General features: G+C 37.4%; 2 protein-coding genes across 2 annotated transcripts in view; one reads left to right on the top strand and one right to left on the bottom strand.

Annotated features, from left to right (window-relative positions):
- CDC73 (cell division cycle 73) overlaps positions 1 to 27603 on the top strand; it is an 84470-nt gene that overhangs the window by 41735 nt on the left and 15132 nt on the right. The window contains exons 11-13 of the mRNA XM_033099607.1: positions 19196 to 19253; positions 25109 to 25144; positions 25455 to 25542. Of these exons, the coding sequence (XP_032955498.1) occupies positions 19196 to 19253; positions 25109 to 25144; positions 25455 to 25542 (182 nt within the window). The remainder of the gene's footprint in view (positions 1 to 19195; positions 19254 to 25108; positions 25145 to 25454; positions 25543 to 27603) is intronic.
- B3GALT2 (beta-1,3-galactosyltransferase 2) lies at positions 3741 to 11448 on the bottom strand. The gene is made up of 2 exons (XM_033099608.1): positions 10832 to 11448; positions 3741 to 6388 (listed from the first exon to the last, which is right to left on the bottom strand). The coding sequence occupies exon 2, from the start codon at positions 6262 to 6264 to the stop codon at positions 4996 to 4998; it is 1269 nt and encodes a 422-aa protein (XP_032955499.1). The 5' UTR covers positions 6265 to 6388; positions 10832 to 11448; the 3' UTR covers positions 3741 to 4995.

Here is a 27603-nt window from a genome sequence, read left to right as displayed (position 1 = left end):
TTTTGGCTTAATAGAGTGAGTGGTTTTCTGTGTTACTAAATTGTCTTTGAATCCAAGTTTTAAAGGACTATAATATTCTATTATATAACTACCATAGTTTATTTAATCTCTGTTTTGGACTTTTAAATTTTTTTCTGGTTTACTTTCTTATAGATTTTTAATTGTGAGCTAATGGTTCAAAGGCTTTTGTTAAATATTTTAAAGTTGTTTTTCAGAAAGGCTCTGCCAGCTTACACTGCCTGTGGAGGACTTTCTCATACCCTTACCATTATTTTAATATCTTCCAGGTGGCTAGATAAAAGATGGGACCTAGTTTCTAAGTGCATTTATTGACTGCGAGTGAGGCTGAATGTTTTTATTTATTGGATGATTTCATTGTTTGATTTATTTATGGCTTATGGTCAAATTTCTTTTGGAATATTTGTTTTCTTACTGACTTGTAACAGTTTTTTTATATATCAAGACTGTCACCTACTGTCAATTATTGTAAATATTTTCTCAATTTCTATTTTGCCTTTTAATTTTGTTTATGGTAGTTAATTTTATGTAGAAGTTAGTATTTTGTTTATCTTTTTCTGCTTGATTTATTTCTGTTTGATTTTTTTTTCCCTCTCTGTGATCAATAAAATAGTCCTCCTACCCCTTCATTAACAGGCTTCACAGTACCTGGCATATAATAGGTTTGATAATTATTAGTACAGTATTGTACTTAGTTTGCTCTACTGGAATTTATTTTTGTAATAGTATGAGTTTCGTAGTGTGAGGACTTAACCTGAATCCTAAACATTACATCCTAGAGATTAGCCAGCTTTTATATTGAATAATGGAATATTACATTTTAATTTGTTCATGATACCAGGTTATCATAAATTTTAGGGTCTCTTTCAGGTCTGACTTTTTTTTCCTTGATATAAGTGCCAACCTAGTTTTTGTGTTGCTACAAACCAAAATTGTTGTTGCTTCATAGTAAATTCTTTATCATCATTTTCAATAGTATTTTCTTAGCAACTGATGCCTTTTTTCCATATTAACTTTATAATCGCGTTGTGCTTTCCACACACACTAAAAACTTTTAAAAAAAATTTAGAAAGACTCTTGTTTTTGTATTATAGTCTTGCTTTTGACTGATTTTGTGAGTTCTTTTTATTCTTTGAGACAGTTGATTGGTTGGATGTTATATAAGTAAATACGTACTTTTCCCTTTTTTCGTAGTTATATTTCAGTTCAGGAATCATTGAACTTGAATCATATGATATTTTTTATGATGCTGTTGATCTGTTTTCATTTTTTTGCAGTGTTTAGGACACTAAAGTGAGATTCAAATTTAGAATCTGTAGGATTCAGTTGAAAATTGAAATAATTAGATTAATAACAGACTGAGGCAGTTGCTTTAGCTCTGTGTAGCGTAGCCGTGCTGTATGAAGGGAGAGGAAACAATTCCTACACATATAGGAAGGTTTTCTTCCGCCTCTGGCTAATTGTGAGGTTTATAATTACATTATGCTGGGACGAGGGTGTGTGCATCTGTGTTGATGGAGTTCAGTGATAGGTTTCTTCCTGAAACTCAAAATGTCCCCTTTTCAGTATTGGATATATTAACCTGCCTTCTTAGAGTCATGTTTAAGTAATACATTGATATTCTGTGAGGCATATTAGAAATGTATAGTAGGGATATTATTTGATGTATTATTTGGTGTATTGTTAAATGTATAGTAGGGATATTATTATTCTTAAATCTGTGCTAATTTAATAGTCAAATTTTGTAGTTAAGCGGTAAAATCTTGGGGAAAAAATACCGAAATCAGCCGGATCAGAGGATTTTACCACCTTGTCACAAAACAGTAGTGACTAACTAGTAGCGTGGGTAAATAAATACTTTTGTCTAATAAAGATGATCAGTTGTGCTTCAAAAGAAGCACCGTTTGTAATTTTTAAGTGTCACCTGCCGATTGTTTACAGATGTGTCTGGGTGCTTAATGGTTTTCTAAGGTTCTGGCCACCAGACATCAACTACTGAAAAGGAGAAGAAAAAGGAACCGAGGGCTCAGGATTCCTCATGTTTCCCTTCTCTTTAGTTGCACTTAACATGAGGTACCCCTCCAGTACAAGAAAATGTTGAAAAGCCTGGAGGCCCTGGCAAAAGGTGAAGGGCAAGCGGAGAATAGAAGACAGGTCTTTTTTGCTTAGCTTTTTATACCTTGTACCAGGTGTCATTATGTGAAATACACAGCAGAATAGTACGTGGTTTTCACAAGGGAACCCTGTTGCTTCGCCAGCTGTGTGGTCCTACGTCCTCACTCAGCCTCTCGCAGGAATGAGGCTTTCCTATCTCTTCAGGTTATTTATAAGGATTATGTGAGACGCATGTAAGGTGCTTTAAATTTAACACAGTGCCAGGCACACGGTGTGTGCGCCATCAGTGAACAATTCCTGTTGCCGTTGTTAGTATTTTTATAGGGGTTTTTGGTAATGGATATTAATACTCCAGTTGAGATTATATATGATTATGCTGTATATTAGGAGGTGAAAATTTTAATTACTTACGGAGTTAGAATTTCATCACTTATAATCTTGATCAAAATCGTATAAGTATTGACAGTTATTTTTATCTTCTGAAATATCTATTAACACTTTAAGTATAAAGATTATTCTGTAATATTTTCTTTGATGAAAGCAGTGCTGTCATTTAAAATTATATTTTCATGTATGATAAAAATACCATAGGCATGAATAAGGCACAATTAATACTTGGTGAAATGTTTACATACCATATTTTAAAATGCAATATAAAAATTCATATTTTGCTGAAGAAATCAGCTTGCATATTGTTGACTACTAGAAAGTCAAATATCAATTAATAGTAGAATATTTATTTTAAAATAAGAATTTTCAGCTGTGCTAAGAAACTATCGTTTGGTCCAGTGCTCTTTGAGAACGCATCAGAGTCTATCATTAGATTACCATTGGTTTTCAAGATAATATTATCAGGGATATAAAAGTGATTTTAAATTGGTGCTTTCATAAGTCAACTTTTTACACTTGAATTTTTCCAGAAGGAAAGTACTCCCATAGAACATCCTGGACAAACAGTGCTGGGCGTGGTTCTGTGTGCATAGCTGTGCACATAGCTGTGCACATACGCAGGGATCAACATACACACCTTTCCCCCTCGACTTTAGAGGTATAAATGAGAGAATTACACCGAGGGGCGGATTCTTTTTGTCTATCCTCAAACTTACGTAATTTGGTATTGTCCTGTTATGTGTGACTTGTTTAGTAATTTTGGTGTCTAATTTTAGTCTTTTTGTAATCATGGAATAAATTAAGTGAAAACCAGACCTAACAAGAGCTGGAGGTGTTGTATAGCTCAGCTCTCAGAATTACTCTATGTAGAATAGGACACTTAGACTAAGAAATTGAAAATGGGAGATAAACTGAGTATAAATAGAATTCAGTGTATGAAATAATAAGTACTTGAGCAATCCCTGTGATTCTGAACTTTATCAAATGCGACAGGTCTGTTTTGATGCAACATCTCTTCGCAATTAAGGATAAAAATAATTGTATTAGAATTAGAATAAGTAACATCCTGATTAAATTAAGATTGATAAATTTACATACTTGTATGAAATAAAAACGTTATTTTAAAGTTAGTGGATATAGTATTTCCTGATTTTTAAATTTGTAATGGAGCCAAACAAAGTTACTGTGAAATATTTGTACCATAACACTCAGTGATATTTTTCTTTACCTTTTTTATTAAAAATTTGATAAAAGTGCATTGTATACATTGTTCATCCTAGAATTTAGTGTTCATCAGCATTTGTAGTTTCCCCCCAGTCCCCCCAAAAAGGTTTTTAATTGGTGATGCAGAATATTTGTCACCTACCAAATTAAAAACTGCAGGTTTGTAAACTTGGCACTCAGAGAAAGAAGTAGGTGCCATAAGATGATTAAGTATTGGCATGTGTACACCTGCTGTCAGGAAATAAACTTCCCGTATGTTGCATTTGGCAGCCATGCATCTTAAAAATGGATTGAATGAAACTGCTGCTGTACTCTTTATCCTTTATCATTTTTCAACAGCACATTCTCTTTGTGCCTGTAAGTCGTCACTTCTGCTTCAGTTAGAGAAACAAGGTGTATTTTTACAGAGCGTCTTGAAGTTAAGTGGTGGTGTTCCTTAAGACTGCAATAACTGATCAAGTTGAATAATGCGTTGAAATACTAGCTTGGCCCTTTAACACCAACGAGGAAACACATTTGTCTACTTTGAAACATTTAATTTTTTGCTTTTATAAAAACTTGAGCCTGAGACACATCGATTTTTCACATTTTATCACGTCAAAATAATTTCCCCCAATTATATGTATTAATAAAAGGAAATGAATCTCTCAGTCGCTTTTAAAAAGTAAATACTTAAGATGAGAACTGCATTGATGAAACATCTGAACTTTGTAAATGCGTTTCTGGAATAACTCAGCTAACTCTTATTGCATGGAATACGGTTTTTAGAACCCCAAAATAGTCAGGTCAGAAAATTTGTCCTTTGCACAATTACAAAGTTTCCTTAAAATTGACAGTAATGTTTTATTTACATGTGATTATATACTGAAATGAAAAACTGAATCTAAAATGAGGGGTCTTTTGACTGCCCCCATTTCTTAAATTAAAATTGATGTGGGAAATATATGCAAATACATCTTAATGGCCCCTAACATAAGACTTGAACCATTGATGTCTGCATGCTTGTTATTGCATGTTAATACACAGAATCCCCTTAAACAGTTTTTGTATAGATTCTTTCAGGATACCTTTCTGTTATATAATGTATTTTTAAGAATTACCTTCTTCAGAAATTAAAAGAAATATTTTTGGAATTCTTTCATGTGGTGAATTTTAACTAAAACCTGTCCTATGGGTGTACTCAGTTTTAACTATACATGCTTTTAGCAATATTTTACAGATTGCACGTGGGAAAAGAAAAGTTGTCTTCTAGTGTAGTTTACGGTGGCGATACCTGCCTGCCTTTTCTTTTGCTGCGTTGGCACAAGCGTTGTGCTTATTTTGTTGTAAATGGTTCCAGTATTTTATCAGTTCACTAGGCTGGAACTGATGAGAGGTAATTAGGTGGCTGTATTTACAGCTTGAGTAAGAAACTCGCCAGTGATTGAACACAAACTCATTGGGCGGAGGCACAGGGTCAATTCTCAGCTTGGCGAGACAGATCCCTACATATACATCTTCCAAGTGCAGACGGCGGATACTTAAAGAAACCTTAAATATCTTCTCGGCCAGGTCTCCCGAGAAAACATACCCGGTCCCAGAGCAGAAGACCGGGTAGCGCTCGCTTGGGTAAAGGTCTGGTGGCATGTACCATTTGCTGTCTTTGTTTCGGTTGGGTGCGTATCCTCTCATTAGGTAACCAGTGAAATAGTTCCGTCTGGGAGGCAAGTCTGGCTTCAGTAATTTGTGTAGCAGATACTCAGTGTTGACAAACATGTCACTGTCCGTTTTCATAACATAAGGGATATGTGGACAGTATGTTGCAACCCAGTTCATGCCCATTAGTGTTTTAATGGTCAGATTATAGTATGTATCTAAATATTCTTGTTGAATGATATCATGATACTGTCTGCTTTCTTCCAGTATGGCACGTTGCAGGTAGCCGTTTAACTTAATACTGACACCCAACAAAAAAATTCGCGTGATTTGGATACCAGCTGCTAGACTTTCATTGCCCCAAGTTTGCCGGATAGCTCTTCTAGCTTCTATTTGTCCAGGTTCTGCAGCTATTAGTAGTATTAAAAACGGGCTTTTCTCTTGGCATTTTCCAGGTTCATTGATAATATATTTGAAATGGTAAGCATTGGGATGTCCGGTACCTTTTTCGTTGTAAATACTTCCGTTGGCACTGAGTGTATTCTCTAGCCCTGTAACTCCTTGGGGTGAAAGGTCGGTGTTATTGGAGTTGGTTGCTGTTTGAGGCCTCAGAGTTTGAGGGACCGTTTCTTTCCAAATGTTCCGAAGAGAGCTGTGGTTTGTCTCACTTTTTGTGGAACGAAATCCTCGGAAAGTGTAGGTCACAGGGTTTTCTTTGAATCCACCTCTGCCTGGCAGCCAGTCGTGATGATTGAAAAACAAGAACATGGCAAAAAGGAACACTAGGGAAAGTACGCCGATGAGGTGGGTGCGGAATAGCGACCTCTTGGCATTCCAGCTCATCTTGGCAAAGCAGCAGTGCCTTCTCCTCCACTGCAGCATGTTGTAAGTATCCAGGAACGGGGGGTGAGACACTGGTGGCTGAGAAGGTTTTCTTCTGCTGAATCAGTACTGTTCTTTGGTGATCATTTTCTCATTCGGTCACATTGTCTCCCTTGCAGTCATTCTGTAAAGAGAAAGCACGAAAGTTTACACGATGCTAACTATTACAGAACTGTCTGAAAGAGACTTGGAGCGCTCAGGAAATTAGGGCAAATAGGAATTTTGAAGCTGTGAACATATGGTAACCCAGGAACAAAGTTTATAACTCCTTTTCCTTTGGAAACATAACATCACCAAGCAGGATTAGTTTCTTTAAAAATATACCTTTTTGTAGCACAGTGAGCACTTTAGTGAGGGGGATGGATTTCGTTTCTTCCACTTACTTTGTTGTCTCCATAGGTCTGGTCATTTGTACCCTGGACCTAAGTTAAACATGTACAAGTTGTGTGGAAAACGCCAGTGGTTTCCTGACAGAGGCCACGCAAGAAGGCCTGAGAGCAGATGGGAAATTTATTGGCATTAATTAAAATTGATTTGACATGCCATTGGTGGGGTGGCGCTCAGTCAGCGGCCCTTTTTGTACAGTGGCCATGTATCAGTTGTGGGACAGACGGCGCAAGGTTGATTATGGCAGAGTTCTGTTAGTCACAGTACACTGCTTGGCATGTTTCCATTGGCCCCTGCTGTGCTGAGAAAGTGAGTGAGAAGATGCACCTGTCAAAATTAATTTTCAGGGTCCAGTAACTTCAGTGCAGATTTTCAGACAGTAATAAATGACGAGCATTTCCAGGCATTCTTTGCTAATCCTAACCTTCCACTCCAAGTACGAGGGATTCAGGAGGTCATTATCTTCACGCAGACTGAAGATTGATTTTTAAAAAAATATATAGCAGCTAATTATCTTTAATTGTCTGTGGCCTTGGCAGAGCACTGTCACATATCCCAGTAGACTCTGCGTGTTAGAATTAAACAAAGAACTACTTTGAACAGTCTTTTCAGATTTCGTACAAAATATGGGCACTAATTACTGTCATAGCCAACTGTATAACATTTTAAATTTCACAAAATGCATTTTTAAAGAGTCTTAAGTTATGCTGTGTTCTAAATTTGTACGTATGTAGAAAATTTGTTACATTTTTAGGACTTTTGCTAGCATGGCATTTAGAGCCCTAGATTTTAAAAAAGATTATGAGATACCAGTATGAGAAGTTCATGGTACCGCATATTAAGAATTGGCTGTTATCTTTGAAGCAGGTTTTTCAGAGCATAGCACAGATTTGTTCACGGTTTCTGGTTTGTTTCTCTGGATCAAGCCATGGGGGTGGAGTTGGATAAAGGAGCTGTAGCTTGAATTCTAGTAAAAGAAAAAACTTTGGGAAGGGGACTAATAAATGTGCAATTTTAATTTTCCAACTTTCTATTATGAAAACTATTTCTTTAAGCAAAAGAAAACTAGTCAATAAAAAATTTAATGTGGGAACATTTATTTGAAATTATAATCTATACATCCATACGTATGTGTTCACTTAGCCTGTGATATTGAGAGATTCATGGTTAATACCAGATTTGTTTAACCTTGACGTGAAATTTTATTATTTTTGGGAAATAATGCCAGTCCTCATGTAACTGAATAATTATAGAGTAAAATCCATATATAATGTGAAGAACTTTGAAACTATTGACTGAAAGTGTTGAGACATATGAATGAAAGTACTTCTAGTAATAACCACTAGGGGGAGCAAGTAGGTGGGAATTTGAACAAATTTCTAAACTGTCATAGTACAGGCGCCGGCTTTTTATAATTTCTAGTATCTGAAATTTTGTAGTACTTTAAGAAGTTATGGCATTTCTCGCGTGTAGAAAATTAATCATTTTGTGAGATAGGAACAGTGATTTATTTTTAAGTTTGTGGTTTTAAACATGTAGGATCTAATTTGCTATTTATTGAAGTTCATTTACATGAATTTTAATGTTACATTACTATAATGAAGACCAAGGCTATTCACTGTACCAGTAAAACACAGTTCTGCAGTGAACTAAGCTGAAAATAGTTGAGATGAGTATTATGATTTAGAAACTCACTTTTCCCCTTTTGTACATGTAAATAGTTGGCCAGTCTGTTTAGACTGGGAAACTTTTTTTAAGCTTTTATTTTCAAATGAAACATTTAATAAATAGTAATGATACTTTCTCCACCACATAAAGAAGCCAGTAGATGTTCGGGTTATGTGTATATACTTTAAAAATACAAAAGTGGCTTTTAAAATTTAATTTCATCATCTGATTTAAACATTCCAAAGCTAAATTAAATGTATCAGCTTTCTGTTCATAAAATAATGCTGCTTGCAATCTGGTTGAAGTCCCAATTATTTAGATTTTTTAAAAGTGTAAATTTTGACTGATTAAAAAGCAGTAAATACAAGGTCAGATTTTTGAATGAATGTTTAAATAAAGGACTGAAGAAGTGAATGAAGGTAATTATCATGGTAATAAATGTTGGTATTTTTATTAAAACAATACACCTGAAATGATATTTCTTCCTAATCCAGCATAAATACATAGTTTATGGTTCCATATGATTTTGTAGCAATGGGTGATGGAAATACATCTTAATTTAAATTCATGTATTTGTATGTTTGTAAATATTCAGCTGCTGAGGCTTGAAATCATATATACTCATATGTTAACCTCCCATTGATAAAAATGCATGTGTCCAGCCTTAAAACTTTTTATTATAAGTTTATCAGGTATTATAATTTTTCTGTTAAAAAGAAACTAAAGTAAAATTACAACCTTTTATTACACGATAAAAATCATTCTCCAGTTACTGCCTGTTGTATTTTAATTCTCAAAAAGTAGGAACAAGACAAGAAAGTTAAAAATATTGTGGCATTCTAAATATTTTTGTACTTTTACATTTTTGGCACAGAAATAGCTTTGATTTATCTCTTACGGGTTTTTATGATAGTATTTTCAAGTTATGATGTGTGTTTACGTCTTATGGATTGAAGTTTATGGAATATTACTGTAAAATGTTCAGTCAGTTACACACACACATAGCCATTCACCGTCTTTATCATTTGGCTTTTAAAAGTGTTGATATCTTTAGTGTATTGGAACAGTTGTAAATTTAAGTGGTGCTTAAATGAAAAAAATGCTACACTTTTGTTTGGAAATACGGAGCCTATAAAAATGTTTAATTGGTGACTTTAACATTAAGAGATACAGGCTCTAAAAGAGACTTGAGGTTTTTACAACCATATTTTTTTAATACCATCTGATTTTATTCTTACGTGGAATAAAAAATTCATGGTTTGAATGAGAGTTGGTGTTGAGATGTAATAATAGTAGGGCCTGCTAAAACTTGTTTAATCTTAATTTTAGAATGGAATGCTGACATATGTCTTGCAAATGTTTGTCTTTTATGAATAGTGAATAATAGGTTACTGAGTTGTCTTGTGACATGGAGCAAAAATTGGGATCTTTGATAGATATGTAAAAAATTGTAGAAATATCTTTGAGTTCCTGAACCATGAGCTGCTATTCTATGATTGTTGCTAAGATAGTTTATTAATTTCTGCCCTGCACACACATAACCGTGACAGTTAGTTCGTTACTACATATTCGTATAGCCTGAAAGCACAGTAGCTACATTTATATTTAATTTTTTGGCCTTATATTGCTACCCGTGGATGTTTTTATATCATAGTATTTTCATACTATGTTTTGGAATTTCACGTTAAAAATGATCACCAACAACCTTATATGTAATCATTTAGAATCAGTCTGTTGCTTAAAATTAAAGCTCACTGTTTCAGGTAGGGGAATTTTTAGCAACTATTGATATTTCTTTGTTTAAAGTTGTATTCACGGACACCGTAATAACATGAAATCCACCGTGGTGGTGTTCTGTGCGTGAACCCCCTGCCTGTGACCCTCTGCAAATGCTTTCTGTGTAGTGTCTCACTGCCCGGTAACACTTAAAATTTGTTGATACTCTCTTAGGTGGTGTTCCTTATCTCTATTTGGGGAGGTGAATATTGGAGGGAAGATTGTGTTGCCAAAAGCTGCTATATATTGAGATCCTGTTGTAAAAGGACTTTGAAAACAGCTCTTCATGTTAAGATCCTCTTTGGTACTATTTAATGTAATTTCATTGTCTCTCCTGATAGCCATTTTTAAGGGAGCACTGTAATTTACTAGATAAGGATTCAATTTGACCTAATTTGGTAGAGGATTGCTGTTTTCTTTAGAGGGCTACAGATTTTTTTTTTTTTAAGTTTAATTTCTCAGAGAATCCTTCACGCACATCTTATTATTATTTGCTTTTTCTCTCTTATATGCCTATAATCCGTATTTACTCCAAGCTACATAGTGACTTGAATAAAGCAGTGACAGCTTGTCTTCCAAATAATGACACGTTTTAGAAATCATATATTTAGAAACCCTTTCATAGTTTCAAGGGCAGTGAACTGTCCGAACTCTTTAATCAGATATTATTGCCTGCAGGGCTAAAAAAAAGGCAGCAGACATTTACATGAATAGCACACATAAGATACTGACATACCTTCCTTGGTCAGGCCATTTGTGTGGAGAGGACTAAACCCACTGAACGTACTTTGGGCACGCCATCACTTCAGCAGAAAGATGCTATGGAACATGCGTACATCCCCCAGCAGTCTGCCGCCTGCGATTGCTTTTCACAGCCTGCAAAGTGTCCGTCTGTCTGCCTGGCCTCCAGGCACCCTCCTTCTTCATAGGGGTCCTGCTCTTCTGCGGCTTTTCCTGTCTTTCATTTTCTCTTTCTTTAAACAAAAGAGCTGTAGTTGTCCGTTCTGTTTGGAACACTGTGGACCCTTCCCGACAGTCGATACATTGAAGCTTTTTACATCTGCTGTTTTGCTGGCCGGACAATGCAGTGCTGTATTCTCTTCTCAGTATCCATATTTCTAGTAATACCACGGAGCTGCAGTGTAAAGCAGCCAGAGCTAGAATGGAGTTCTTCGCTTGTGTTGGAAAAGACCAGGCTTTAACTCTCTCTCGTTGTTGCCTGGCAGCTGCAGGAAGGATTTTGATCAGTTTTCCTGGGGTTTTAGTCTATAATATGAAACCCACGTTTCCTCAGCTGCTGCACAGGCAGGCAGCAGTTTAAATGTGGGCTTGACAGATGCTCTCTCTGACAGAGCAGAATTGAACGTCACTGCTTGGCTGAATCCCACGTGATTGTTTGCATTAATTTGGACTAAAAACCTAAGGTAGGGAAAGGCTTGGGGATTTTGCTTCTATGTGATAAATTATATATATTCAGTACAAGTGTAGTGATGAGTGTTTAATATGAAAATGGATGATTATGAAATGGTTATAATTTTATTTTTTTCCATTTTATTTCCTTTTTTAAAAAAAACGATGGTGAAGAACATGCTTTCTTACTGTTGTCAGTGTTCGATGTTGGTTTTCATGTTTCTTCCATGGTTTCACTGGGCATAAGCAATATTAGCTTTTATGTGTAACTTGGTGAAATTTAACCCTTGCAGTGCACTCCTTCCCTTGAAGTTTTTGTTTCTTCCTCACATTGTCGCGATTTTACTAGTATCTATTTAAGACTCACAGACCCTTTTCTTTTATCTGGAACTTAAACCCCCGCCCCTTGCCTTCCCCCCCACTTTCTGGGGTTTATGTAAATCAGTGCCATGCTTTGCTTTACTGACATGTGATGTGATACAGCCTACATCTTTTTTCTCTTATGTGGTTTCGAGTGTTCTACAAGGCAGCAAAACTTTTAATCACTTTTTAATGTCAGCATTTTTTAATTTTTCCTTTTGTTTAAAATTACATTTATGATAGAATCCAGCAAAATGAGCTAGTAGATACAGCACACGTGTTCAGGATCCTCTTGGTGGGTAATGAGGTTTCACTGGTCATATTTACTTGTTCTGATATTTATTTCAGGATGGGTTAGTAACTTGCTGTCAAGCAGACTTTTTAGTAAGCTCTAAATACTCACGCCAGTATTTGTACATTTAGTATCCTGGGTTCTTTGCTTCCTTTTCTTTTTTTTTTGTTTTTAAACTGGGGCATTGTCTTTTCTTTTTTTTCTTTTTTTTTTTTTTACTAGCTTGAATTACCAGTTTTTCCTCTGAGGCTTTAGGGACATTAACTCCTAGAAATTTATAGTTTTGGGACTTAAGCTCTATATATTTGTATATGTTTCATCCCACCTTTCTTCCCCAGTCAGTGATGTCTCTTATTTCGAATATAGATGTGCATTTCCTGTAGTACCTGAAATTTTTTTGTCCTCATTTATTTTTAGTGTAGCTGATGAAATGTGCTTTGTAGTTTTAGGAATCCTACGACTGTTTTTTAGCAGTGTATATGACTTTCCTAGAAATTTAGAAGGAACATTAAGAATTTTGTAAGTGTGAAATCTAAAGCCTAGAGCTTTTGAGTTTGAGTAGTTCAGTGTGAAGAAGACACTAAAACCCAGGTTTCTTGGTATTTAGTCCTCTTGCCCACCCATACCATACATGCTCACCAGTCATTTTGTTTGTTTGTTTAATTTAGGTAGCAGAGTAATGCTTAGTGCCTACTTAAAATACCTTATCTTACAAGAGTAGAAGTTGATTATAGTAGATCAGTATTTACCCATAATCCCTTACATAGGATTTCACTGTGTGGCTAAGCTAGCAGCAGTGGCCATTTATTATTAACCCAAAGTCAGAATGGATACTACGCCTGCCAGAGTTGTTATACAAATGGCTTTTTCCCTTGTAATGGTTTTATTATTGTAATACTCATTTAAAGATGAGGAACTAGTGCTTAGAGTTATAAACTAATTATCCCAAATATTAGCTAACTATTGATGAGAAAGAGTCCACCTGGGAATTAAAACAAGATATTTTTGTCCTTACATTCTTTTCTTAACCATTATGCTACATGGCGCTGCTGCGGAAATTGTGGGAATTTTTTTCTAGTGCTGGCACACCATACCCAGAAATCATTCACAGAAGTATAAATGGCTGTCACATTTTTACTTTATTCATCTGTTCAGCAAATATATATTGATCAACTACTGTGTGCCAACATTTGCAGTTGGGCACAGCTTATTAAAGGTTAGGGGTACAAAGATGGTTTAGCCACCTTCCTGCCCATTGTCTAGGAAGGATAAAGGAATTATTTTTACCAGTTCGTTTGAGTGGACTCTTTTTTTGATGGTCTACTGGATTTATTATGGATCTTGGTTTTTTTCTTTTTTTTTTTTCATTTCTCATTTTTATTTGACAGAAAAAGTTGTTCTAGCTGTACAGATTTTAAAAAACCAAATGCTTTTAAGAAAGGTGAAGAAAAGTTGGGGGTAGGGGACCACATCTCACTGGGAGGCAGTAGGAGCCAACTGATTTTAATTCCTGCCCCATCTTTCCAGAACACCTCACACAAGTTCTCTAGCCCCAAACCATCATCCCCCCAGAATTCAGGGGTACAGGGGGGACAGTGCCTTCCAGTCTCTTTCTGACTCAAGACTGGGAAGTCTTGAACTGTATCCTCCCCTCCAGCAACTCCCATTTTCATCCCCCCAACCCCAAGCCCCCCAAAACATGTGAACCAGGAAAAACAGATTACATTTCATAGGAACAAAGAAAAATAGGTGGGGAGGAAAGAAGGGCGCCCTCCCTGCAAGGTGCTGTCAGGGTTTAGGGTGACGGGGGACAGACAAGCACCCCTCCTGCAGCTGTTGGGGAGAAAGGAGGCATTCCTTGTGGCTCCAGAACTTGGGGTGCGGTGGGATTCTCCCCAAAACATTCATGGAGACCTGGATGAACCGTGCCGCGCGGAGGTGGGACCCAGGCGTGTACATCCTGCACTTGTGTCCTGGGGAACAGCTGTCCCCACGCTAGCCTCTCTGGGAATCCCGCTCCTCTGCTCTGCTGGTCCCATGTGAGGGCTGAGGGAGGGGCATTGGCGCTGAGGGGCCAAGAGTCTAGTGGTTTCCTGGGGCTGCGGGACCTCTACTCTCCAGGGGCTGGCTTCTTGGGGCTTGCAGGTTTGGGCAAGGCCTGAGGGTCAAGCTTGGGATAGGGAGGAAGCAGAAGAGGAAGACGAGGAAGAGGAAGTGGAAGTGGAGTAGCAGGAACTGCTCCAGCCTTTTGGCCTGGCTGCTGTTGGCCCCTGAGGACGTCCCTTTAAAACAGCCTCCTTTGGGGTTGGGGCCGACTAGGAACCCTCTTCAGTGCTTGCTCAGGTTGAATGGGAAGGTAAAGAGAGCCCTCTGAGTTCCTAGAACAGGAGCCGGAGGAGAAGGAGCTCCGCCTCCTTACCCTTTGCTGCTGCAGGGTGGCCAGTGCAGAAGGCTGCTTGGCGTCACATAGGCAGGTGGTTCCCTCCCCCAGGGTGGAGCGCCCCAGGGACAGGGCCAGAGAGCATGCGTTGTGGTCACCTGCCGAAGATGTGGTCTTTGCCACCGCCCCACAGGAAAGGGACTGAGACCCTGCTGCAGGGGCGGTCTGGGCAGGTAAAGATGGATCGGGATTGGTCAGAAAAAGCAGGTGGCACAGGGGATGTAGGCGTGGGTCTGGATTATTAAGAGCGCTCCACGGTAACCTGCTGGCTGGTTGCGAACCTTCAGTGTTGTCTGGAGCCCCTGAATTCCTAGTGGACTCTTGTCTCAAAGATACTTGCTATGGGACAAGTGTTTCTGCAGCAAACGAGATTCCTGAAGACTAATAAAAAGAGGCCTGTGTCCTTAATCAGAATTTATTTTAAACCTTTAGGTACACCTGCATTCTGTTTAAGTTAAGCTGGTTAAGAACTTCACATAAAGTGCAGAAAAACAGAGCAGGCATGAGATAAAAGTTCCTGTAGTGACTTTTTCTAGCAACCTTCATGTTTCCATCCAAGAGAAACTGTAAAAATCTTATGACAGGCAAGCTTGTAGAAGTTCTTCCTTTAGTCTGGTTTCTTTTAAAATCTGAATTCTATGGTTAAACTTTCTCAGTAAATGTGACAAGTTTCTTTGTCAGACTCAGCAGACTGCCAGCTATTTTGTTAAGTGTTATAACTGTCTTGTAATTTTTACTTGCATAGGTCTACTTTTTAATCTATAACATGTCCCTGATCAGAAAATAGGAGTCATAGGGTGGCTGGTTATCTCAGTTGGTTAGAGCATGGCGCTGGTAGCTTCAAGGTTGCCAGTTTGATCCCTGCATGGGCCACTGTGAGCTGTGGTCTCTGGAAAAAAAAAAAGAAAGAAAATAGGTAGTTATTACTAAGTGTGTTATGACCACAACTGCCCAGATTGGTTTCAGGATTTTCCTGGGCCTGTCTAGAATAAACCTCAAGGAGTCAGAATTTAAAGACAGGATGTACAATGCCACTGTCAACCTTAAAAATAAAATAGCTGGGGGCGGCTGGTTAGCTCAGTTGGTCAGAGCGCGGTGCTCTTAACAATAAGGTTGCCAGTTCGATCCCTACATGGGCCACTGTGAGCTGCGCTCTCCACAACTAGATCGAAACAGCTACTTGACTTGGAGCTGATGGGTCCTAGAAAAACACTCTGAAATAAAAAAAAGTTAAAAAAAATAGCCAGTTATTTTACCAGTAAAAAAAATGAGTTTATTGAGAAATGGCAGAGAAATTGCAATTTGAGACAAGCAAGTTATAAGAAACCATAGGCAAGACCGAGATGAAGGAGAAGAACATTATAGAGAAAAAGGAAGTGGCGAGGGTGTGCTTCGAACAAAAGTGCACAGGGTGGCCACGGTTTCTCATTGGCTGGGTTGTTGCTGGTCTGCGAGAAAATCTCCCCTCCTCCTGCTGAGAGGTAAAGTTAGCTTCCTCCAGTTGGGGAATAGAAGGCAGGCGTCTTCCTGCTGGGTGGGGTCTGCTGGCAGAGGGGGTGGGGGGCGGGGGGGGGGGGTGAGAGCCGCCCCCTTCAGGGCTTTCGGACCTCCACTTTAAATGAGGTTTCCTTTGTTCTTTTTCACACCTTCCAAACTCTTAAGTTTCTACTGGGTACAGAAGTAATTATTTTATTCATGTAGTTAATAGTTTTGCAGTGATTATTACATGATGAATCAGGTATAGATTTGCTCATTATCTAATAGTAAGGATAAGTCATTTCATGGACTTTACATTAATCTGTTTATCTAGATAAATTCAACTAAAAATCCTTGGTAAAAATGATTGAGGGAGAGAGGGTGTGAGGGGAACACTGCAGCCACGCCGACGGGTGACTTCTGTCCACTGAGAATGAGGGGAAGCCCTGAGGCTGTGAGCAGGGAGCCGGTCAGCTGGTTTCCCTCCAGCTCTTCATGCCTGTCTGGGCTTTGGTGTGAGTAGTGGGCCCCATGGCAGGCAGGCATTTCAGCCAGTGCTCACCTGAAGAGCTAGCTTCCTTTGCAATGCTGGAGAAAAATATTAATAAGGTTTTGGATCAGATGTAATTTCCACCACAGTACTCTGAAAATGCCATTGGACACAGTTACTTAGAGACCAATTTTAGTTTTATTGAGCTCAATCAACAATTTTACATAGTAATGTTTGCTTGGAGTTTTTATCTCTTAACTATTTGGACTTAAAATTAGGTGAAATCTTTTGTATTGCATAAAAGATTTGGACAAATAGCATATGTTTAGCTATTTAATTTTAGTGAATGGTTTTCCCTTTTTGAAGGAAAAAAATTTATTGTTTATTAAGAGTTTAGAAATTTCCTATAAAGTCAATAGATGATTTATGAACCAGTTGTACTTTTATTTAAACTCATAAAGCCGGAATTAGGAATTAGCCTGATTACAAATTAGCAATCTCAGAACGACCACAAGTGTCAGTGTTTGCCTGCCTTATTTTTTCTCCTTCAGTTTTCACCAACCTGTGCAACAGCTATTGTTTAAGAATTTCTTTTGACTTGAAAGCAGAGCTAAATTTAAGTCTCTTTCAGAACTAATGGTAGACATCTTTATCTGTTTTAATTCACACAAACTATGAGTGATCCTAAAGGAAAATGTAAGCATTTAAAATCAGCAGTAATTTCACAAATACTTTAATAGTATGATATATTCTTTGGTTTCTCAGCAACATTAGCTATTTTAGTTGAGCACAAATCAACTGGACTCTTTCAGTTGTTACTTGGTATATATGCAGGGGGTAGATACTCTTGGTTATGTTGCTGGAGAACCGGTTATTGGTGTCATCACATGAAGAATTCAAAGACACACTAAATAAGCCAAGGAAGCAGTGAATTAATTTAGGTTTAGGATTTTATTAGAATGGGGGTGCAAAATACCCAAGTTTTAGGGGTGGAGTTGCAGGCATTCCCAGGTGGGTCCTCGCTCACCATTCCTTCTGGTTGGGTGGCATTCCCTTTATTTGGCCCTTGTCTGAACTGGCATGGCGTCAGAGGGATGGGGAGTATAGCCTGCCCACGATGCTAGTAGTATTATAATCTGTTAACAGCTACAGTTCACCTTGAGGAGAAAGGTGGCGTCCTGAGTCACCAAAGTCGAGCTCTGGCCAGTCTTGTAGCTGCACCTTTTCTTCAGAGTGATCTCATCTCCTTTCTTTCCTTTGTCTCCCTCATATCCTCCTTACTTTTCTCCCCACTCTCCCCCTGCAGCCCTATTCTTTCTGCCTACAAAGCAATTAGAGGGGTGGTGCTGCAGGTAACACTCCTTTTTACGAGGTGTTTTAGAAGTTTATGAAGGAAGCTTTGGTTGACAAAATTACTGAAGGTCATTTAGTCAGTGGGACCAGGGAAGGTAGCCTGTAGTGTTTGGAACAACTTTTGAAATCAGTGAAGGGTAGTTCTGTGTTTTTCGGGACTTCTGACTGTCCCATTGGATATTTGTGTATGGGTAAAAGCGCTCTTTTATAATTAAATGAAGCTAAAACATAATTGGAATACAAAGTATGTTTTGTAAAGTTTTAAATATGCACTGAATTTTCCTAGGAATTTATAGTATATCTGAAGGGAAGGTTGTGCTTATATTTGTTCTGAATTTTGCCAGTATTACACCATTTTGAAAAATCATGTTGCTGTTGCAGTGATGCTTATGGTAATTGAATCACCAGTACAATATACAGGCTGTGGGCATTTGTAATTGTTACGTTCACTGTGATTTTAGGTATAGGTACTAGTATCTGATTACTTCAGTGAGTCTTCCCGGTGTAATCAGGTCTGAGACGTACATATTGAAATACATATTGTTATAAATTTCTTTCTATAAAGAAAAAAAGTTTTAATAAAAAATTTAGTGTGAATATGATTGAAAGTATTGCACCAGAAATAGACAACCTTTTAAGTGTCTTAAACATTTCAGAGGCATCTAATCCTGAGTATATAATTGATATACTTCCACACTTAGCATATTTCCTTGTATATATTCACCTGCTTAGTAATTAGTTGAGATTTGTCATTCAGTTTTTAAAATATTTTCAACCACTCTTAACTGTAACAAATCTCATCTTTATAAATGGGATTATTTTCCCTGAATATTTTAAAGGCATTTAATATGAACTGTTTGTGGTTTTTTAATGCCTTCCAAAGTAACATTGTTTACATCTTTCTAACATGAAGTTCTGTATTATTTATTTATTTTCAGACTGTTTAAGAGAAGAAAGATTGACTTGATTTAAAAGCTGGTAATGACATTTCTGAGATGTTAAAATTGTTAGCAATTAGGCAAATCATTGAATATTTGAAAAATATTACATGCTTACAATAACTACAGTACGGTAACAATTTACATTTATTTTCCACTGAAGATTCCAATTTCTACCTTACGACCAATAGCATAAAAGATACGGAAAGTTTTTTTTTTTTAAACTCTTAAGTTTGTGGAGTGACTGAGAAAAAAATAGATACGGAATTTGTTGGCAGTAATGAAAGTGTTCATCATGTAAAAGGATTTTCATGCCATGTATCACTTTTTATTCTCAAAAGGAGGGTGCATCGGCCCGAAAGACTCAGACTCCTGCAGCACAGCCAGTACCAAGACCAGGTAAAAATACAAACTTTGGCTTTTTGTTTTCTTTCTAAATGATGCAACAGTGAGAGGTTTTTTTTGATACTTTATTTTGCTTTGAAGGAATTAAAGTGCTTAAAGTACTTCTAAAGTAATATCATAAGAACAATTACTTGAAAGGAGGTGTAGTTGAAGAAAATTTTTAAGAAAATATTTTTCAGATATTTAGAAAAATGTTTTAAAAAGCTGGTTATGTGTACCATCCCCCTCACCAATTCCTTGATAAAATCCACGATGGTACGTGAGGATGTGATTTTTGTTCCCCTGTAGAATCAGAGAACCATCATTTTAATAGACTGATAGGCAGCCTTTATGCTTAGAATTTCAGGTGCCTGTGTTCTTTAGTGTGTAAGGTTCTGTAATCCTTTTTTTAAAAATGCGTTAAGCAAAGGTAATATTGAAGTTATTTTAGAAATATTTTTCTTCCCTCTTCCTAGTACCTGAAAAGATTGATGTTTATTAGTGCGTGTAGATACCAATGCTAAATTCATTTTAGGTTTTTTAAGGTTTGATTTTGGTGTTTGTTTTAATTTTGCATTTAGCATAATTTCAGGGCTAGGCTGTACTGTGTGTCTTTTTTACGTCATTGTTGTTCAAAGTAACTACGAAGGAAACGAAAAGTATTGGAAGGGCACAGGTAAGAAGTATTGGAAAGACACAGGTAACTGGGTGACCTCTTCAACTTGGCTTGATCAGGAGTGCATATTTGGGCTTCTTTTATTCATAGTATGGTCACACACAGGCTAATTCTAAAATTATGCAGATTATGCATATTAAATATTTCTGGAAGCACTTTAAAAGTATGGTATTAAGATTATAAAGGGCTTTTATTGGAATGGTTTTGAATCGGCTGTTTCACTATGCCCTGGATCCGTACACCTGGATCTTGACATACCTTTTTTAAAATGACAGTGGGTTTGTTGGAAGTCGTTGCCATTGCTGTTTTTGAGGAGGAGTGCTCCATTAGCCATCTTAAATTGGGAGCACGTCGGATATAATTGATTTCGGATGACAGGACCGTGGACTATTTTAAGGAGAGAGCATCATGCCAAAGCAATAATGAGAGTATAAGGAAGAGCAATTAACTTCAGTAAATATTATTTGAATGGCGTCCATGCTCTCAGTGCCAGGCACTCGGAGAAGCTCCAGGAGCTCGTTGCAGGAAGGAAGTCGGGATGGGTGGGCTGAGTTGAGCCCAAAGAACACAGCCTACAGAGTAGAGGGGCTGTAGTGCTGGCCGCTGGAGCACAGGGACCCCCAGTTGTATGTGATTCTTGGAAGGGAGGGACAGGAGGTAATAGTTGTCCAGTCTAACGAAGATCGAGTGAGAAATTCAGAAACAGTATAAAAAAGGAGAAATCGCCACCCGAAGATTCTAACCCAGTTTTGTGTTGTGTGATGTAAAATTGTGTTGTCTCACATTTTCTCAGAGTCATTGGTCACACAAAGGAACGGGGTGGCGGAGGCACGAACACTGATATAAACCAGGTTGTTCCACTGTGCCCTGTGATGAAATGAAATTATGGGAGCTGATCTGCCGGAGATCACATGACAGAAGGAACTCTGGGTCTTTTCAGCTCTTAATATTCTGTCATTCTTGTTCAGTCCTTCTACCAGGATGCACTGACAATTAAACTGATTGAAATTAATCTGAGCTAATGTCTCATAACAAATATTCTGATGCCCATTCGTGTGTGGTCTCCTCCTCTGCCACTTAACTACTCTCCTAGGCCCACAATCCCTACCCACTTTTCTAAAAGCAAAGATTGTTTTATAAGTTTTCAGCACTCATTTGTCACTAAAACCTGATTTGAGTGGGTGTTAACAGTTTGTCATCTTTATTTGTCAGATTAATGAATTTCTGTTTTGCAGCAGAAATGTGTTCATTTGTACTATCTTTTTAAAATTGGAAAAAATACGAATGTACAAAGGATCTGGCAATGTAATATGTTGTAGATGAGAGATTATAGACCTATATTATTTGTTAGGCAGAGCGAACCTTTTGGAAATGGGGCACTGAGCCATCTATTCTCTTTTCCTCCAGGGAAGGAACTCAAAGATGGACTTCCATTTTTGATTGTTTTCTTCTTTATCCATTCATCAAATAATTTATTTAGCACCACTTGTGCCAGGTGATTTAATATTTTAAAGTGTTTGCAGTTATCCCTAACTTCTAAACATTCCTTTAGGGATTATAACTAACAGACATATTTTCCAATGTATTAAAAAGCACAGCTTTTGAAAAGCCACAGCCCTGGCCCTTTGTGTCACTTGCTTTTTAGAGCCAGGTTCAGCCTCTCACACATACCACTACTCTCCCACCTCTTTCTGGTGCACACAGAATGCATATACTTCACTTCTCCAGCTTTAAATCTTCTACTTTATAGATCGTCTGAAATAGATGGGTGGCCCATAGCTCTAGTTTATCTGCTTATCACTCATGTAAGATTGAGTGAGTTAGCCCTCTGTATTTTAAACAGATTTCTATTCAGTCATCCACTTTATAACCTAGGTGCGTGTTGGAGTACCTCATTCCATACTTTTAAATCTATGTGCTGATGATTCTCAAATTTTTATTTCCAATTTAGATGTGCCTCCTTATCTCTGGTATTTATATTAATTGTCTAACATTTGGATATGCCATGGGCATCTTAATACTGATTTAAAAACTTGGCTCCCTGATATTTTCCCCAAGATGTCTTCACACTTTTCAGCTTCTTCATGAGTAAAAGGCACCACCATTCACTTTGTTTCTTAAGCCACAAGCTTAGGAGTTGTTTTTCATTCTTCACATTTGCTTATTCCTCTCATCTAATGTTGGCAAGTTCTGTCAGATTCACCTTTTTTGTGTTAGAGATTCATCGATGTTCTCTTTTTCTCTACTACCCCAACTAAGTCTAAACCATCATTATTTCTTTAGATCAGTGCATCTTAAAATCTTATTCCATGACCCATTCATTTCCAGTCCCCAACAAGGCACACCCAGCGATGGAGAGTACAATACCGTCACAGCACCCCAGGGCCTGGCCATTCTCGAGCAGCGCACTGTGACTGCATTTCGTTCAGTGGGCCTTGGATTGGGAATCTGGAAAACAAAACGCCTCCTGCTCAAGCACACACACTTTCAGTATAGCAGCAGGGTGAGCTGCGGTGCTGTTTGTAGTCCTGACTGAGCCTTCTGCTTTCCTGCTCGCCCCCCTTTGAACCAGTTATTGAAACCCATTGGGTTTTCCTTACCGAAGATGTGATGTGAAAACCACATTATGTCACTCTCTGGCTTACAAGTTGCAGGCTTTTCCAGTGATGCCTCAGTACAGACTCACGCTGCTTGGAAAGCCCTGTGTGAATTGGTTTCCGCATATATTTTTTAAGGTCATCTCCTGCCACTTTTCCTTCTGTCTCCTTGGCCGGCACATCTGCAGATCCACAGGCACAGTAGTTTCTTCCTGCTTCTCCCATTTGCCCATGTTCCTGCTTCTTATCTGGACTTGTTCTTGGCAGGTTGGCTCCTTTTCATCCTTCAAATCTCTGCTTAAATGCCACTTCCTTTGAGAGGCTTTTCCTAAGCAGTCTACCTGAAGCTCACCTTCCTCTCAGTGTACACTCCTGTTATTCCTTAATATTACGTAGTCACATGTATTTACTTCTGTGTGTTCGTTTGCTTAGTTGGGTTGTGGCCCCTCTACTTCACTGAGAGGTCTTGGAGGGCAGGGATTACTTCTGCTTTCTTTATCATTACAATAATAAGAGCCTAGCAGAGTTCTTGTACATTGGCTCCAAGTAAATATTTAAGTAATGAATATAATTATAATTGAAATCAGACATAGCCACAAAACTTGCTAATTCTCAGCCTGTAAATCATCAGTCACTGCATTTGCTGGACTGGAGGTGGGTGGGACCAGGGGCTGTAGCGGTCAGTGTCGGCGGTGGCCCCGGTGCAGGAAGTGCTAGATGGGCGCCCAGAGCTGGCGAAGGACCGACCACGTGTCGAAGGACCAACCGCGTGTCGTTGTTTCGAGTCTTACAGCAGCATCAGTGATAGAAACTATTACCTGTTTTCTGGGTGGGGCCACCTGAGATGGAGCAGTCAGTCCCTTCTCCTCGCATGGGGAGTGGCCAAAGGGGGTTGGAGTGGAGATCTGAGGACACTCGACTCTGCTGAGTGGATTCCTGTTCCGCCCTCTTGGAGGCTCATCCTTAGCGAGCTCCTCAGGGGCCCTGCCTTCGTCCTCGCTCTTTTGTAGTTGTTTTCTACTAAACCTCTAAACTTTATTTTTAATATGTGAGCTTTCATATTTTATCATTTTCTTACATTGGGTCCTTTTAGCCTTGAGTTTTAGTGACACTTTTCCTAAATTCCTGAGTCCATTTTGGGCTCTCTACCACATCAGTGGCATTTCATTCAAAGACGTCTTTTTTTTTTTTTCTCCTTAGTCATTCTCATAGCAGCTGCTGTCTCCTGTGTACCCCCATCCCTGTCCATCCTGTCACTGCTTTATCCCTCTACCAAATACCAAATCGTTATGGAGACTGTGTTATAGCCCAGGTGATGCTGTCTAGTTAGTAAGATGGATCCAGAAGTCCTGTTTCTAAAAATGACCTAATAAAGTTTTAGTATTTTTTCTCAGCATTAATAAAAATGACAACACTATAGCAAATGCATACGTGTGAGAACTTCCATTTGTGTGTGTCTTCTTCTGCTTTATGTGGCTGGAAGAATCATACTACTGGACTGGATAATACTTAACACGATGACTTACTCTACATAGGAGTGTACACTGTTGTGCAGTGTCCAATTTTACTGCATTTAAAATGGAACATATTCCGAAAATGTGTGTGCTTTCCTTTAAAAGTAGTATCTGTTTCTAAGAACTGATGTTTAATTAGAATTTTAACTCTCCTAAATTTTTATTTGTTTATATGACTAAAAAGCACATTGTAGTACCACAGCACATGGAACATAGAGGGCAGTCAATAAATTTTAATTGTTGAATAAATGCTGAAAATTGAACATACAGCACTTTATCCTAAAATATATTAATTTTGAACTAGGCTGGTATTACCATCATGCCAACAAATATCTCTGTGCATTATAAAGTCTGTTGTATACAAATAATGAAAGGATGACTATCTGTGTTTTTTATAACATATGTTTACAATTATTAATAATATATATGGACAATTCCAGATAATACAGACCTTCACATGACTCATGGCCTGTACTGTTCTCTTCTTCTTCTAATAAAAAAGGAAAAACAATTTTAAAAAGAGAGAGAGAAAAAAAAGTAATAAATATCTTAGGTGTTGGCTCCCGATAATGCCTTTCATTTTTCTCCACAAGGGTTAAGCACACGTCCCCCTCCTCGTCCTTCCCCCAGTGTTGTACGTATGCTCTTGTAATACTCTGTTTCTGCATTTACTACTGTGGTGATCAGTGAATTAAGAAATTGTTTATTTGCTTCCTTGGGTAGACCTTAACATCCATGGACATAGATACTCAGTGCCCACTCCGTAGTATGTCCACTTTCCTTGTTCAGAGGAAAATAACTACAAAAGAATATAGTAGATAGTTCCTTGGTAAGTAAGGACTGATGCAACTACAGATTGTTGAATAATGCTGAATCATTTTAATGTTTTTGTGAAGCAGAGAAATAACTCATTATTTGAGAAGATTGCAATGCATTTTAAAATTTTATAGCTAGTCATATGTAAATACAGATAATTTTTAGACCTTACTTGCTTTTTAAGTTTTTTAAGTTTCTTATCTTTAATAAGAATGAGATTTTTTTAATACTAAAAGGTTTGAGTTTTTTTTTTCCCCTCTCTTGCAGTTTCTCAAGCAAGACCTCCCCCAAATCAGAAGAAAGGTGAGGTTGTGCATATGCTTCTAAACGTACTTTAAAAAGTAGCTGTGACTAAACTAGATTTCCAGACCAGGGCGGGTACTATGCTTGTGCGGTTATATGAAACGTGTGTGCGTATTACCTATTCTGATACGTGAGTGCCTGGGCCCTACTGATGATTAAGCATTTTGAGTATCACTGTTGACTTAAAATAGTTTTTGGCTCACAGAGTTATAATTACATATTTACAAACTTTTAACTTTTAATTGGGAGAGTAACTATAATTCCTTTTGGTAATAACAGATTTGCTACCTTTAAAATTTTGTCTGTACAGGATCTCGAACACCCATTATCATCATTCCTGCAGCTACCACCTCGTTAATAACCATGCTTAATGCTAAGGACCTTCTACAGGACCTGAAGTGAGTCATTTGTTAACCTGTTCTTTTCAAAGCACAGAGAGAGAGGGTTGACAGTAATGATCTGTACTCCTTATCTGGCGAAAACAAAATTTGTGTTTCTGTGCTATAGGCTTTATAGATAGTCTGAAATACAATTTTCAAAGTAGAGTATGTATTTTTAATGTCTGGGTTTTTTAGGGAAAATTACACAGACTTTTGGCTAAGTCATAATGAAAAGGATACTATTGTATTTATTTTTAATATGAATTGTTTTGTTGATTTTTTTCCCCCCCCTGAAGAGCTTGAGGATGTTCCAAAACAAATTCAGGTTCTCTCCCTCTTTCACCCTCAGAATGGAAGAAGTAATAGGAACTTCTGGGTATTAGATAAGAAGTTCCCTAGGGGGAGGAAGGTAGAACCATGGTTTTTTAACCTATACATTTTAAAAAAAATTAGTTAAAATGGAAATGAACCCTATATTCTATGTTAAATTTTCCAGATGCTTAACTTTCTGAGTTTTAAAAATTGAGGTATAATTGACATAACATTGTATTAGTTTGAGGTGTACAATGTAATGATTCGGTATTTGTATATATTGCAAAATAATCGCAAAGTAAGGCTAGTGAACATCCACCACTACACACAGATTTTTTTCCTTGTGAATAGAACTTTAAAGATCCACTTTCCTAGCTACTTTCAAATATGCAGTATACTATTATTGACCATGGTGTACATGATTACATCCTTATGCCTGTGACTTACTTATTTTATAAGTGGATATTTATACATTTTCATTTTATAACTGGAATTTTGTACCTGAAATTTTTAATGTCTCTTTCCTAATTTCCTGTTTAAAATGAGTATAGTTGCAGTTGTATTCAATTTATTCTAATGAATGTGCATCAGGGCAATGGGCACGAAATAAATGTCTCCCCTACCCAACCAGCCTCAGACTTAGACTTAAAATTTAAGTAGTTCACATATTTTCCAACAGCATTTTTATTTGTATTATATTAATATGATAAATTAATAAAGCTTATTAGGTATATTTAATCTATCTTAGTAGTAACTCAGTTTGCTAAATGTATGTTAATCTCTTAAGACGCCAGCAAATTTTTAATTCCCATTTCTTGATTGAGTTATATCTGAGGAGAAATTTTAAAAAATATATTTAATAAAATATTTGCCCATTTAGCTATAAAAAGTTTGTTTTGGTTTGGAATACACCCTACATTAGAAGTGAGTTTTCATTTTTACGTTGTACATCATGCTGTTTTGTCTGTTATGAGAAATACAGATGGACTTAGTCATAACACCCAGTTAGGGAGATTGCTGTGTCTACTGAGCCATAACTAAAAAGCACAGTGCTAAGTAGATAAATACACCACAAGTCCAGCCTCTGAGGAACGCCAGGATAGTGGTTATAGTGTATGAGGAGGAACTAATAGCAGTTGATGAGAAATAGAATATGTTCCAGCATTTAGTGTAAAACCCAGTGTTCCCAGTTTTAATGTGCATTGTTCAAAGTATGTCGAAAACATAATTTCCTTTGATACGCTATAAACTGAAATCCCATCTAGAAGATTGGTTCAAAATCAAATTAAACTTCCACTGTAATATATTAGTCAATAAAAACTTAACCTACATTTCTGACAAATTTTGTGGTATTAGTGAGAACATACAGAACCACAGTGATTTTTTTTGTAATCTAAAGAAATACTTGAAATTAATTATTTTCTAGAATTTGAGATCTGAAAGGATTATAGAATGCATTTAGCTTGACCCATTCTTACACTCAGTGAAAATGCTGAGACATAACTTTAAAGGCGACCCTGGAATTTCGTTAGTTGCAGGTCAGGATCGTCCAGTGACCAGTTTAGTTGTTTTAACCTTGAGACAGTGGAGAGTCTTAAACATTCAGGTTAAGAAATGAGGGTTTTTTTTCTGGACCTGATAGTCATGGGACAACTCAAGAACAAAAACTCTTCATTCACTGTTAGAATAGTATTTTATAATTTGAATTGTCTGACAGTAAAAATTCTTGTTAAATATGTTTAGTGATAACTAAGAAAATACATTCAC

Source organism: Rhinolophus ferrumequinum, chromosome 27 (assembly GCF_004115265.2).
Source record: "Rhinolophus ferrumequinum isolate MPI-CBG mRhiFer1 chromosome 27, mRhiFer1_v1.p, whole genome shotgun sequence".
Taxonomy (NCBI): Eukaryota; Metazoa; Chordata; class Mammalia; order Chiroptera; family Rhinolophidae; genus Rhinolophus; species Rhinolophus ferrumequinum.
Note: the sequence above shows the minus strand (reverse complement) of the source record. Positions and strands in the feature narration are given on the sequence as shown.